At 48.3% G+C, this 13627-nt stretch overlaps 1 protein-coding gene across 1 annotated transcript in view; it reads left to right on the plus strand.

Moving 5' to 3' along the window:
* LOC126234972 (polycystic kidney disease protein 1-like 3) overlaps nt 1-13627 on the plus strand; it is a 37001-nt gene that overhangs the window by 15279 nt on the left and 8095 nt on the right. Inside the window, exon 2 of the mRNA XM_049943711.1 lies at nt 10916-11149. Coding sequence (XP_049799668.1) covers nt 10916-11149 — 234 coding nt within the window. The remainder of the gene's footprint in view (nt 1-10915; nt 11150-13627) is intronic.

A 13627-nucleotide genomic window follows, 5' to 3' on the forward strand; every position in this document is an offset into this window, starting at 1 on the left:
TGGCATCGTCACACATTGGACTTTTATTACACGATGCTTCGCGAACTCGACGGCCAACCACCATCTAAAAACCGACAAATGGAAAGCCGCCGAATTAAAGGTCAAATATTGTCTCTTACGAGGAAACGTTTGGAGGGGGTCGTCGTGCGATCGCGACGTCACGACCGAGCGGAAGGTGAAAACCCGTCTATGCATCACATCGTGCTCGACAGCCGCCGACGCCGACAGCAGTTGATCACGGACCTCGTATTGCCAGGTGGTAGGGTCGTACTGACTCAGGCCGCGGTTACAGAAGCCTTTGCAGATCACTATCGCCAGTTTTACGACGAGGTGAATACAGCGGAAGAGGAAGCGGACGATCACGACATACTGCAGCACGTGTCGCACACCCTCGACAATGCAGCAGCGGCGACGCTGTTAGGTGGAATTACACGGGACGACATCGAGGACGCGCTTAACAAGGGAGCACTCAACAAATCTCCCGGGCCAGACAGACTGCCGCTCGAGTTTTATCGGACTTTCCGCGATCTAATGATGCCCCGATGGATCAGCATGTACCAAGAACTGATGACCCCCGGTTCCCACGTGCCACCTGCATTCGTGGAAGGTCTCCTTATACCGATACACAAGCCTTCCAGAGGTCGGACGGTCGAGGACTACAGGCCCATTACAATGCTCAACTCGGACTACAAAATCTTCGCCCGACTACTCGCCAGCCGCATAAAGCAGGTTCTGCCCCTACTCCTCTCAATGGAGCAAACGACACAGGGCGGAGTGACCAACATGCAAACGGCAACCAGCGAATGCAGGGATTTAGTAGCCATCGCCACATGCTGTCGCCTTCGAGCTGCTCTGATCTCCATTGATTTCGACCACGCCTTCGACAGAGTTCATCACAAGTTCCTTCTGTCCGTTATGGCCCGCATGGGCTTCCCGCCTGACTTTCTCGACATCTTTCAGCGCCTTTTCCGTGGAGCAGCATCCCGTGTACTGGTGAATGGACGGATTGCGGGTCCCTTTCCGATCCGACGGTCAGTTCGCCAAGGATGCCCACTCTCCATGATCCTTTACGCGATCGCACTCGAACCACTTGTCGGAGGGTTGAAAAACAGGCTCTTGGGAATGTCATTGAGGGATCACACCTTTCACTGCAGGATATATGCCGATGACCTTCTATTACTTGTCCGATCTGGTGACGAGGTACGATCGGTGATTCAATGGATCAATCGCTATGGATTGGCAGCGGGCAGCCTCATGAATGTGGCCAAGTCGGCAGCGATGCCGATTGGGAGAGGTCTACAGGAGGACGCGCTAGCCCCACTCCCACTAGTTAACAAGATCCGGTTCTTGGGCATAACATTTACACAGGATGTGCGCCGCACGGCTGCAATGAACTATGCACGATTACTACAGGCCATACGCACAGAAGTTCGCCGGAACTTACTTCGGCGGATGGACCTCCTACAGCGGGTGGAATACCTCAACCTTCACGTGGCGACTAAGATGATCCACATGGCCCAGGTCCTACCGATATCGACAGCGATGGCACACAGATTGCAAGCAGCGTTTGGATATTACCTTACCGCCGGACACCTATTCAAAGTCCGCTACGAAACACTCACCCTCCCTCCGCGTGATGGCGGACTGGGACTTATAAATGTACGAGCAAGATCTACAGCGTTATACTTGTGCACAATGATGAAATTGTGGACCCACAAAGATGCTTCCCTTACGGGACGTCTGTTAGAGGAATTGCTGCCGGCGTCTCTTCTGCCACCTGTCACGGTTGCGCACATTACACCTTCACTCTCGCACCTCTCGGCATTTATTCTTGAATATAGTTACGTGCACCCAGACCTTCCCAACACTCGCACTCCCAAGGCGAGAGACGTTTACAGACTGCTGCTCAGGTCCATACCTCGGAATGTGATTGAGAGGAAGAGCCCTACGACCCTATGGCCGGCAGTGTGGAGAGCGGTCCAGAAGCCGTTCCTCCCCACGCGGGTACGAGCCCCGTGGTACCAGGTGGTGAACGGGAAGGTTGTAACACGACAACGGCTGCACGCTATTGGGATGACGGATTCCCCCCTTTGCCCACGTTGCCACCTCGTGGATACTGACGAACACCGTTTAACATGTGGATCGGCGTTAGAGGTATGGCTGCTAGTGCAGAAGATCCTCGCCTGCTACCTACGTATCGCGCCTCGCACAATTGAGCCACGGCTCCTCCTTTGTCCAAAGGATACTTATTTCCCACCTGCGAAGACTCACGCTCTCACATGGTTTAAAGGCATGTCCATATACTACCTCTTTCGCGATGATGAGAAGATGGTGCTTGATTACTGGCAATTTCTCCAGGACAGTCATAGCACACTTGAGTGTACACCCCGATACCGACAGCTATTTGCGAACTATTTGCGCAGTGTCTTCGACAACCACCCTCACAGTTGGGGAGTACCGGGCAGAGGATGACCGCCGACATGGGGCTCCACACGCCGCGAAATGTAACAATTTGGAACATGGAATCTGTACGCCGAGGGGCCATGCACATGGAATGGCGTGCGGGATTTGGTTACCTTTTTCTTTCGTTATTATCTATCATCACACTATTAGTTTCAATTTCTTTTCATAGTTTAGAAGGAACTCTTGTTCTGTTGTTGCTACGGCTGTAATTTTCTAATTTTGTTTGTTGTAACTGAAAGACGCCTTTTGTCTATATATATATATATATATATATATATATATATATATATATATATATATATATATATATATATATATATATATATATATATGTTGGCAGCGGAAAAAAAAACAAGTTGGTATAGCACATAAGAAAAAAAATAAAAAAAAGGTGTTTAGGGCTCGGATTCTTACACCAGAGGTCTTGTGTTCGATTCCTACTCTAGCACTTTTTTTTCTTCTGTTTCATTTTCTTTGGTTATTCCACCAATTATTCAGAAAGTTTCTCAATCCTACATTATCTTTAACAAATTAGTTTAATTATTGAATACAAATTATAAAAAAAATAAAAAAATAAAAAAATAAAAAAAAAATAAAAAGAAAAAAAGAAAAATAAAAAAAGATGGATAGAGCGTCTGCCATGTAAGCAGGAGATCCCGGGTTCGAGTCCCAGTCGGGGCACACATTTTCAACATGTCCCCAATGAAGTGTATCAACGCCTGCTTGCAGCTAAAAAAAAAAAGTAGTTCTAAAAAAAAAAGTGGTAGAACGCTCGCCTGCCACGCGGGCGGCCCGGGTTCGATTCCCGGCCGATGCATCGTTTTGCTGTTCCCGCGATAATGCTGCCGTGTGGCTTGCGCGCTTCAACTGCACGATCCTCATGAATGTATAGCTGGATTCCCTTGAGAAGAACCGAGAACGCAGCACTCGCGGGTCCCCACTAGGACGCTCGCATCATGCTCTACAGACTAGCGTCGGCCTGGCCTCACAATTTGCTATGTCCAGGTGCCTCCGAGGCACTGAACGTTAACGACAAGGAGTGCTGCCTATCGTTTGCAAAAGCTGCAGCAACACCGCAATCAACTGGGCCGGCAATGCACGTCTAGCAACAGAACACGTTATCCAGGAAGTACAGTGTCTTTACGTCTAACATTGGGTATGGTACTTACCCAGTTTCCAGGACAATCGGTTCACACGTGCCTCGGTAGCGGAGTAGGCAGCGCGTATGTCTCATAGTCTTAAGGTCGTGAGTTCGATCCTCACCCGGGGCATTTAATTTTCTGTGACTGATGGTGATGCTGTTGCTAGGGCACCAACTTATTTCTTGTTTATTATCCACAACGTTTCAACGCTTCAGCGGGAAAATGTTTACTTCCTGTTATTGCTACTTACAGCTTCCCTTTTCCTCTTCTCCCAGCAGAGCATGAAGCCAAAAGTATTGCTCTGAGACGTTTGAAGTGCGCGCCTTGCCAGTCAGTATGCGCAAAGATGCTCGCAAAGAGAGAAGGGCGCCGACGCGGTACTCGACACGAAATGTGCCAAACGACCTTCCGAACCGTCGAATAAACGCCCATATCCGGTGTGGACTAGTGGCAGTCGGCTCTCAGCCGTGGCAGCGTGCGGACGGCACCGCGCGCCGGCCAGTGCTCCGCTGCAGGCGTTGTTTACTTCCGCGCCGTAGCTTTAAGGCTTGTGTCCGTCCACCGTGACCAACATGTCGAGCGCTTACCGCCGTGCGACCCTTAAAGTTTCCTTCCCAGCTGAACATGCGCGACCTCGTGCACATGAACTTGAACCGTTCATACGTGAAGAAGTTCGTTTAGATCCTAACCACGTTATCGGAATCCATTTGTCGATCACGAGTAGTGTCGTTCACATTAAAATGACAAACACCGATGTGTGTGAAGATGTTATTCGCCGCCATGCCAATGGACTTAAGTTCAAATACTCTGATGGTCACGTCGGAGCTGTAATACTTGAACTCGCAGAGTACGGTCAACGCACGATTAGGGTGTTTGAACTACCTTTTGAAGTGCCGAAGGACGAAGTTGTCTCTGCGTTACAACCATACGGTAACGTCATCGGTTACGTAGAGGAAAAATGGCAAACCTTCACGACCTACCATGTCCTTAATGGTGTGCGTCAGGTCAAAATTGAACTGAAAAAACATATTCCATCATACCTGACCATTGGCGGTGTGCGAGCCATTGTCATGTACGACGGCCAACCCCGATCATGTGCGGGTTGTGGACAAGAAGGCCACGTCAGATCCGCCTGCATGCGACGCCGCCTGATCCAGACGCCGGTCGGCGAGGAAGCGTCCCCAGCGGTGATGACTCAGATCCCTGTCACATACGCCAAGGCTGCCCAGGAAGGTAGCACGTCTACAAAGAGTCTTCCTGCTCCGTTGACGTCGTCTGATCAGGTAGATGCAACCGCTCCTGAGATTCCTTCTGAGGTGCCCCAGACGCCAGATCCTGATCTGCCGAATCATCGCAGCACTGTGACTGAAAATGCTACTGAGATGGACGTTGATCCGGGAGTGGTACCTACTTCTGCTTTCCTTCAGACTGGTCCGGAGTCAGACGAAAGCCACCCGCAGTCGGACTCTGAACGACCTGTTCGAAAACAAGGGTCGACACGAAAGAGAAAGAAACGTAGCCGTACACCCCCTGATGAATCCATTCTACGGATGGATACCAGGGATGCAGACCCGAAGATGGACGACAAACCGCTCTTTGATGACCAAAAGTCTGATGCGAAAGACCCGCCACAGGCGACCACTGGCAACGAACACCCCTCCTTACTGACGCCGTCGCCCCCACAGGTCGACGTTGAACAGAGCCTATCCGATGAGACGAAAACTACGTCTCCTCTCCACGTGGATGACGTGCACAGCCGATGCCCTACCGCAGTATCAGTCTCCTGGGCAGACGACGTGGAGATCGAAGGGACTGGGGTGGACGCTGCTGATGATGGGACACCCCCATCGGTTGCGCCCGCGCCCGCAAACTCTCCACAATAGCAGCCTCTTCAGCGGATCGGCAAGATCGACGACCTCTCGCTCCTGAAGAAGAAGCCCCACCTGTGCCTGTTGGACTCCAACACCAGCATTATCGTGTCGCAACAATTAACCTCGCGATCATTCGTGCGCCCCACAAACTAGCGCTGCTCCGCGATATGATTTATGATGCGGACATAGATATTGCGCTTTTTCAGGAAGTGCATGTCGCCGATTTTTCACCACCACATGGCTTCACGGTGCATCTTTCTCCCGCTTCGGACACCGGTACTGGTATTGCCATCATCTTACGCGAAGGTCTTCCTGCCGAAGATGTCCTATACCTCCCCAGCGGCAGAGGTATGGCCCTTACTCTCTTTGGTGTACGCATCGTCAACATTTATGTGCCGTCGGGCTCCAGCTACCGTCGTGAACGCAATGCCTTCTTCGCGAATGAAGTCACACCCCTTTTTATGGGACCACACGATGACTGGGTCATGGGTGGAGACTTCAACTGCACCCAGCGACCTCAGGATCTATTACCGCGTCACTCACCATGCGCAGCTCTGGAAACAGTCGTCACGCGGCTACAATTTGTCGACACGTGGAGACATGTTCACGGTGATCTTTTGGGCTTTACGTACTACACTGCGCACTCCTCTAGCCGACTGGATCGCATCTACATCTCGCGATCCCTAATTCAACACACTCGACAGGCTGAAATCTGGCCTGTTGCTTTCCCAGATCATGAGGCTTACTTCTGTGATGTTCTCACAAGACAGGCAGTATGGCACGGACGTGCTTTATGGAAACTGAACACGGCACTTCTTAATTCACCTGACTGTCGACTTCTAATAGAAGACACTTGGATCACATGTAATAGACGCCGACCCACGTATCCGTCTACCATATCCTGGTGGATCCAGTGTGCAAAACCTGCTCTTCGAAAAACTTTAATCCGGTATGGCAAAGATGTTGTCGCATGGAGGAAGAGCACTATGGACTTTTACTACAGGATCCTACGAGAATGCTCCACCATGCCAGCCTCCCCTGAGCGCCATACAAGGATGAACCAAGCTAAGGCCCAAATCTCCAATCTCATGCGACGGCATTTGGAAGGAGCGATAGTACGATCTCGTACTGCTGATCGCATGCCTCATGAACATCCGTCGATGTACCATATCATCCAAGAACGACAAAATCGACGCCGAAAATTGATTCATGTCCTAACGGATCAAGAAGGGCGTCGCTACGTAACCCAATCTGCAATAGGGAATGTGCTTCACGCCCACTACCGGCAGCTCTGCGCCGCAATTCCACATTCCCCAGAGTTGATCGAGGAAGTCTCACAGCTCAACTTCGGTGGTATCCCAGGAGATGCGGCGATTGACTTGATGTCGGAGGTGACTGATGAGGAAGTCCGCGATGCGATCCGGGCAGGAACCATCAATCGCTCCCCAGGACCCGACGGTCTTCCCCTCGAATTTTATCGCACCTTCCGTGATTTGTTAGAGTCCACCTTCACCTCCATCTGTCGGGAACTGATGTCTCCGGAAGTACCTGTGCCGGACGCTTTCATGGAAGGAATTATTATTCCTGTACATAAACCGCAGGGTGGCAACAATATAAGTGATTATCGGCCCCTCACCCTCCTTAACAGTGATATGAAAATCTTCACTCGCCTTTTGGCAGCACGACTTAAAAACGTTGCCCGATATGTTGTGTCGCCAGACCAAGCATCTTTGGGAGGAGATAATAATATTCGCACGGCTTTATGCCGCTACAGGGATATGATCGCCGTTACCCAGGCACAACGCCTCTCTGGGGCACTTGCGTCTTTGGACTTTAGTCAAGCTTTTGATAGGGTTGACCATTCGTTCCTTACGGCCGTTCTCCACCATATGGGTTTCCCGGTCGCCGTTATCACGGTAGTGATGCGCCTTCTGCGGGGTGCCTCATCCAGGATTATGTACAATGGCAGACTCACTCCACCGATAATAATAGGTCGATCCGTACGTCAAGGTTGCCCTCTATCAGCAATTTTGTACGCCTTTTCCTTGGAATCCTTGCTATGTGGACTAAGACAACGTTTGGTAGGGTTGTCCATAGATCGCTACCGATTCTGTTGCACGGCCTATGCTGACGATGTAGTCATCTGTTTACGTAATGCCGACGAGGTTCGAGCTGTTTTGACGTGGGTAGCGATTTATGGTGAGGCGTCGGGTAGCTCTTTAAACGTACGTAAGTCACAAGTTATGTTCATTGGCACGGGACTTCCCGTGGAGTGCGTTACACCTCTCACCACCGTTGCTACCATTCGTTGTTTGGGAATAGATTTTTCATCTGATCTCCGGCGTTCAGCCACCATCAACTGCCGACGCCTCCTTTTAATGATCAGAGCAGGTCTTATGGACCATCGCCTTCGATCCCTAGATATTCTCCAACGAGCTCGATATGTCAATACATATATCGCATCCCGAGTTCCCCATGTAGCGCAAGTTCTACCTTTCCCGCTTACTGTGGCACGTCGCATGTTGGCAGCGATGGCATCTTTCGTCAGCTCTGGGATGTTGTTCAAAGCTAACTATGCAACCCTTACTCTTCCCCGTGAACGAGGTGGGATAGGTCTGTTTCACGTGCCGGATAGAGCTCGCGCCCTATTTATCAGCTCCCAGATGACGGTATGGACACGTTGCCCAACGAGCCTCACTGGTCTCCTCCTGTCGGCATACTCGCCGGTCTCACTGTCAGCCCCAGTGATGATCTCGGATGTTCCGGCCCAGTTCCATTATATACGGTACTTCTTTCTGGAACTCAGTTATCTACGCCTCACCTTACCAAGACAGCTTTTACTCAAGACAAAGGCAGTATACAATGTCCTCCAATTAGGTCGTCCACCTAACCCGATTAAACAAAAGTTCCCCCAGGTTGACTGGCGTCATGTATGGCGCGCGGTGTTCGCCTGTTACCTTGACACGAATGTTCAATCTGTCTGGTACCTAACTGTCAATGGTAAGCAAATCAACCAATTTCGCCTTCATCGTATCCACCTCGCCCAATCACCTCTATGCTCCACGTGTGGAGTGCCAGACAATGATGAACATCGGTTTGTTTGCGGACCGGCGGCGGAGGTTTGGCACTTGGTTCGACGTATTGTGGCTTTTCTAACGCGGGACATTCCGGATCAGATTACTCCCCTTTCATTATTATTTCCGGAACATGACTATTTTCCTCGGACAAAGACCAATGCTGTGAATTGGATTCGCGGACATGCCATTCACTACTTATTTGGACAAACTGTAGACTCTGTACTCGATTTTTGGACATACCTCAATGACCGTCATTATGTCGTTGTCCGTCACCCAAAATACAGACAATTTTTCTCGAACTTCCTTGGGAGTGCTTTCCACGAGCCGCCTCGCAGCTGGAATGTGTTAAGCCAAGAGAGAAGAAGGTTTCCTGTTTGAACCAATGAACATTTCTGAACAATTGAACGGAACACATCAATTTCGAGAAGACGTGACTCAACATATTACCAGCGGGGCGCAGAAGGCCTCTGATCAATTACACACACACACACACACAAATAAAAATAAAATTAAATAAATAAATATAAAACAAAAAAATTAAAATAAAATTCAGAAAAAGGAAGATTTTGTTTTGTTTGTAAGGATAGCCCTAACCTTGATTTCCCATATTTCCCTTGGTATATAGGCAGCTCTCTGGGGTAGGTTTAGTCAGGAGCCAACGCCTGAAGTGGCCCAGATTTTTTTGTTCAAATGGTTCAAATGGCTCTGAGCACTATGGGACTCAACTGCTGTGGTCATTAGTCCCCTAGAACTTAGAACTACTTAAACCTAACTAACCCAAGGACATCACACACATCCATACCCGAGGCAGGATTCGAATCTGCGACCGTAGCAGTCGCACGGTTCCGGACTGCGCGCCTAGAACCGCGAGACCACCGCGGCCGGCAGATTTTTTTTTTTTGTTATAGGATGAAAAGTGGCGGTGGCACTTGTTTTTTTAGTTCCATTTTATAAAAAAAGACAAAAAAAGTGGTTAGGGTACCTGGCTTTCACCCAGGACGCCTGGGTTCGATTCCCGGTACCGTAACGGAATTTTTTCCACACGAATCGTGACAAGTTTGAGCTGTCCGAATTGCCGTTTCCCGTCCTGCTCGCAATATAGCTACTGTTTCGTGACCGTCAGCAGGATACAGACGAGGGAAGCAGACACACGACGACCATAGAAATGGTGTATGGCTTCATGCCACATGTTTCCAGCGTAGGGCTGAGCAACTGCGTCTGTCGAGGCGCGTTAGCTCAGTTATTCTGTCTCTAGCTGCCGTCGCGTACGGACGTACTAGCCGCCGCTCCGTGAATACAGCGCTTCCGCTAGTGTTTACCGTTTCTTGTGTACTGCTTTCTGTTCAGTGTTTAAATTGAGATCTGTTCTACACCGGTTTTGTGTATTATTACGTCTTCGGATATTCGTCGTTCTACGGATTTTCGGTTTTGACCGTAATCCGACCGGTGCTGCACAAAATGGCTGCCTCCATCAGGAAGAACACCCTAGTTTTTTTCTTTTGAAAAGGAAAGTCGCCGAGTTCAACCGTCTGCTCTCGAGGTGCACGACTGGCTGACAGAGGTAATTGGCATTAATCTGGATTCTGTTCATACTACCCAGCTTGATTCAGACAACTACTGTGTGTTTGTTAAGTTCTTCAATCCCTTAATGGTTGATAAAATTCGCGATAAGTTTGGCAACCAAGTCGAGTTTATCCATAGGGACGGCACTAAGAGTACGGTTTCGATCAAAAGGGTTGATACTACATATCGTACTGTTCGAGTTCTGAATTTACCAATTAAACTTGAAAACGAAAAGATTAAGGTTGCTCTGTCTCAATATGGGGATGTTAAAGAAATCATTAATGAACGCTGGTCGCCGCATTATAAACTCCAGCGCTTTAATGGAATAAGGTTGGTTGAAATGGAAGTAAAGACTAATATCCCGTCACATATCTCCGTTGAAGGTCACAAGGCTCACATTATTTATACTGGACAAATCCCTACACGTCATGTCTGTAATGATTCAGGTCATTTCCGGCAGGATTGCCCTCGCCGTGTGTTTGTATTAAAAACTAACCTCATGCAGCGTCGCAAACTGACACTCAGTGAAGATATGGCAAACGGTACACCTGTCCAACCTGGAGATGATGTTGTTAAGGAAATATCACTCGACATTCCTTGCAGTGTCACTGATTTTCCACCTATCGTAGCACCGACGAATCTCGAATCTGTTCCCCCTGACAGTGATTTGCAGAATAAAAAAAGGCCACTGGATCAAAGCGATGATCATTCAGAAGATGAATTATCTCGCACCTCCCCCACAATCAGAAAACCACGACCTTCAGCTGACAGAGACTTAGTAGAAGCCGATTGTATGCAGATCGAGCCTGCAATACCACCTGCCACCAACAAATCGGATGTGGAACCGGAGGATACTACCGACCAACAGCAACTGACAACAACTTTGAGTGTCACAGGCGATGCACAACAGCCGCCTCAACGCGACCAACATGAGGAAGTGGCGGGTAAACATCGCCTTCACAACAAACCACGACAACAAGCCTCTGGTGGAAACAAACAAGAGAAAGCAGTTGCCAAACAACAGCTCACGAGTGTCGGTCGGACGGAAACAACAACACAGAAGGCCGATGACTCGACAACACTATCGGCATCTCAAACGACGGTACGACGCAAACTCAAACCGCAGCCTAATCTTGCGGCTTCTCGCAATCCATCGCAATTACAACAGTCGCAACAAGGGAAATCAGATTTGAAACAGAAGAGTATCGGGTACGAAATAGTGCGTGAGGAACTTGACGGTAGTCAAACCAAAAGTGTCGGCGAGATCCACCCCCACAGTAGTAACGATTAATGGATACTTGTTTACGGCATAGTGACGTTGCGTTAGGACGGAAGGCCTCTATAGGTTGTTTTTCTGTTTTGTTCCGTATGGTTTTTTCAATATTTTCTGTGATGTAGTTAGTATGACACACTGACAGTCCTTAATGTCTAAGTTAAGCCTAATGTAGACATGTCTCAAGCCTATAAACTGTTAACCATAAATATTAACAAACTGCAATCTGACCTTAAAGTAGCAATGCTGCGGCAATTCGTTTACGAATCTGAAGCAGACATCATTCTACTACAGGAGGTGGCAGTCAAAAGTCTTGATATTCCCGGTTTCCAATCCATTGAAAACGTAGCTCACGAACTTCATACAGGCACGGCCATGCTAGTCCGTAATGGTATCCCCGTCACAGAAGTCGGAAAACTTGAATCTGGTCGCGGTATTAGCTGCAAAATCTTTGATGTCACAGTTGTAAACGTGTACGCACCTTCCGGCAGCAGTTACAAGTCAGCGAGAAGTGCCTTTTTTAAAGATGAAGTCATTTATTTGCTGCGTAAGGACCCCGTTAACATTGTGCTAGGTGGTGATTTTAACTGCGTGGTACATCAGAAGGATCAGAGGCCACACTTTAATTACTGCCATGAACTTCACGAACTCGTCACCAAGATTCGGCTGAAAGATACGTGGGAAATTCTACATCCTACCCTGGTTAAATTTACTTTTTTTACCCCTACTTCAAATAGTCGACTTGACCGAATCTATATATCGTCTCCCATCAGCAACCGTATTCTTGATACTGAAGTTATTCCAGCTCCCTTCTCTGACCATTGTGCCTATGCTGTCACCTTAAATCTCGACAAGCAACCAACAAAAAGGTTCAAAGGGCAGTGGATGCTTAACACTTCTCATCTTCAAGACCTGGAGCACGAAGATGTCATTTGTGCCACATGGAATTTTTTTCTCCGCTCCATTAACAAGCACCGAACTAAACTAGAGTGGTGGACACACCAGCCAAAAGAAAACTGCGACAATGTGTGATCTCTTACTGCTATCAGAAAGCGAAGGATAACAAGAGGTAAGAGAATTTTATTATGCCGTTTTAAGAGAATTATATGAAAAATCTCATGACCCCAACGTTTACGCTGCACAAATCCAGAGAGTCAAAGCGAAGCTGTTAAGCATTAACCGAAGGCAATTAGACGGCCTAAAAATTAAAGCCAAGACCAAATCTGTTAGTGACAGAGAAATGACTTCCTTGCACCATCTCATCAAACACCGTTCCAATCGTGTGCGGACCTTCATTGACGAACTAGCTACCCCAAACGGTGATCATCTCGTGCACGAAAGGACATTGTTCAGGGTTTTTATCACTATTATAGTGAATTATACTCAGACGATCCACTTGATGAAAATCTGACGTCTGATTTCCTTCAGACTTTGAGCAGTAACTTAACTGCAGAAGACAACAATGAATTTCTTGCCGATTTCGCAGTTTCAGATGTCTTAGACTTAATTGTCGGTTCCCCTGCAAACAAGTCCCCTGGTCCATATGGTCTCCCCAGAGAATTCTACCACAAATTTTGGCATGTCATTGGACCCACCTTTACGGAAATTATTAATGAAGTCTTTCGAGGCCACAGAATACCGGAAGAGTTGAAAGAAGGTAGAACAGTGCTCATACCAAAACAAAGAGGCCACAGGCAAACTGATAACTTCCGGCCTATCATGCTGTTAAATTTTGATTATAAGACTATTGCCAGAGCGATAAACAGTAGATTGATCTTGATAGCACGGCATGTCATCAAAAATCATCAGTCTTGCATTCCTGGTAGAAGCGTAATGACCACAATTGCTGAAATCAGGGACGTAATCTCGATCACAGCGGCGACCAACATCAACTGTGCCCTACTGTTTGTCGACCTTTCTAAGGCTTTTGACCGTGTGAGTCACCGTTACATACTCCAGATCATGGAAAGCATTGGATTAGATAACATAGCAGTAACCGTACTCCGCAATGTCATCGCAAGCATTACCACCCGATTGTGTGTTGACGGCCAGTCGACAATACCGATCACACTTAAGAGAGGGGTCCCACAGGGAAGTCCTCTCTCGATGTTGATCTTTGCCTTTTCTCTGGAACCTGTCCTCAGAAAACTGGAGTCCACTTTAACGGGTCTATCTATATCAAGAGCACGTTTTGCAGTCCGTACCTATGCCGATGATGTCACAGCAGTTATTCGTTGT

This window comes from Schistocerca nitens, chromosome 2 (genome assembly GCF_023898315.1).
Source record: "Schistocerca nitens isolate TAMUIC-IGC-003100 chromosome 2, iqSchNite1.1, whole genome shotgun sequence".
NCBI lineage: Eukaryota > Metazoa > Arthropoda > Insecta > Orthoptera > Acrididae > Schistocerca > Schistocerca nitens.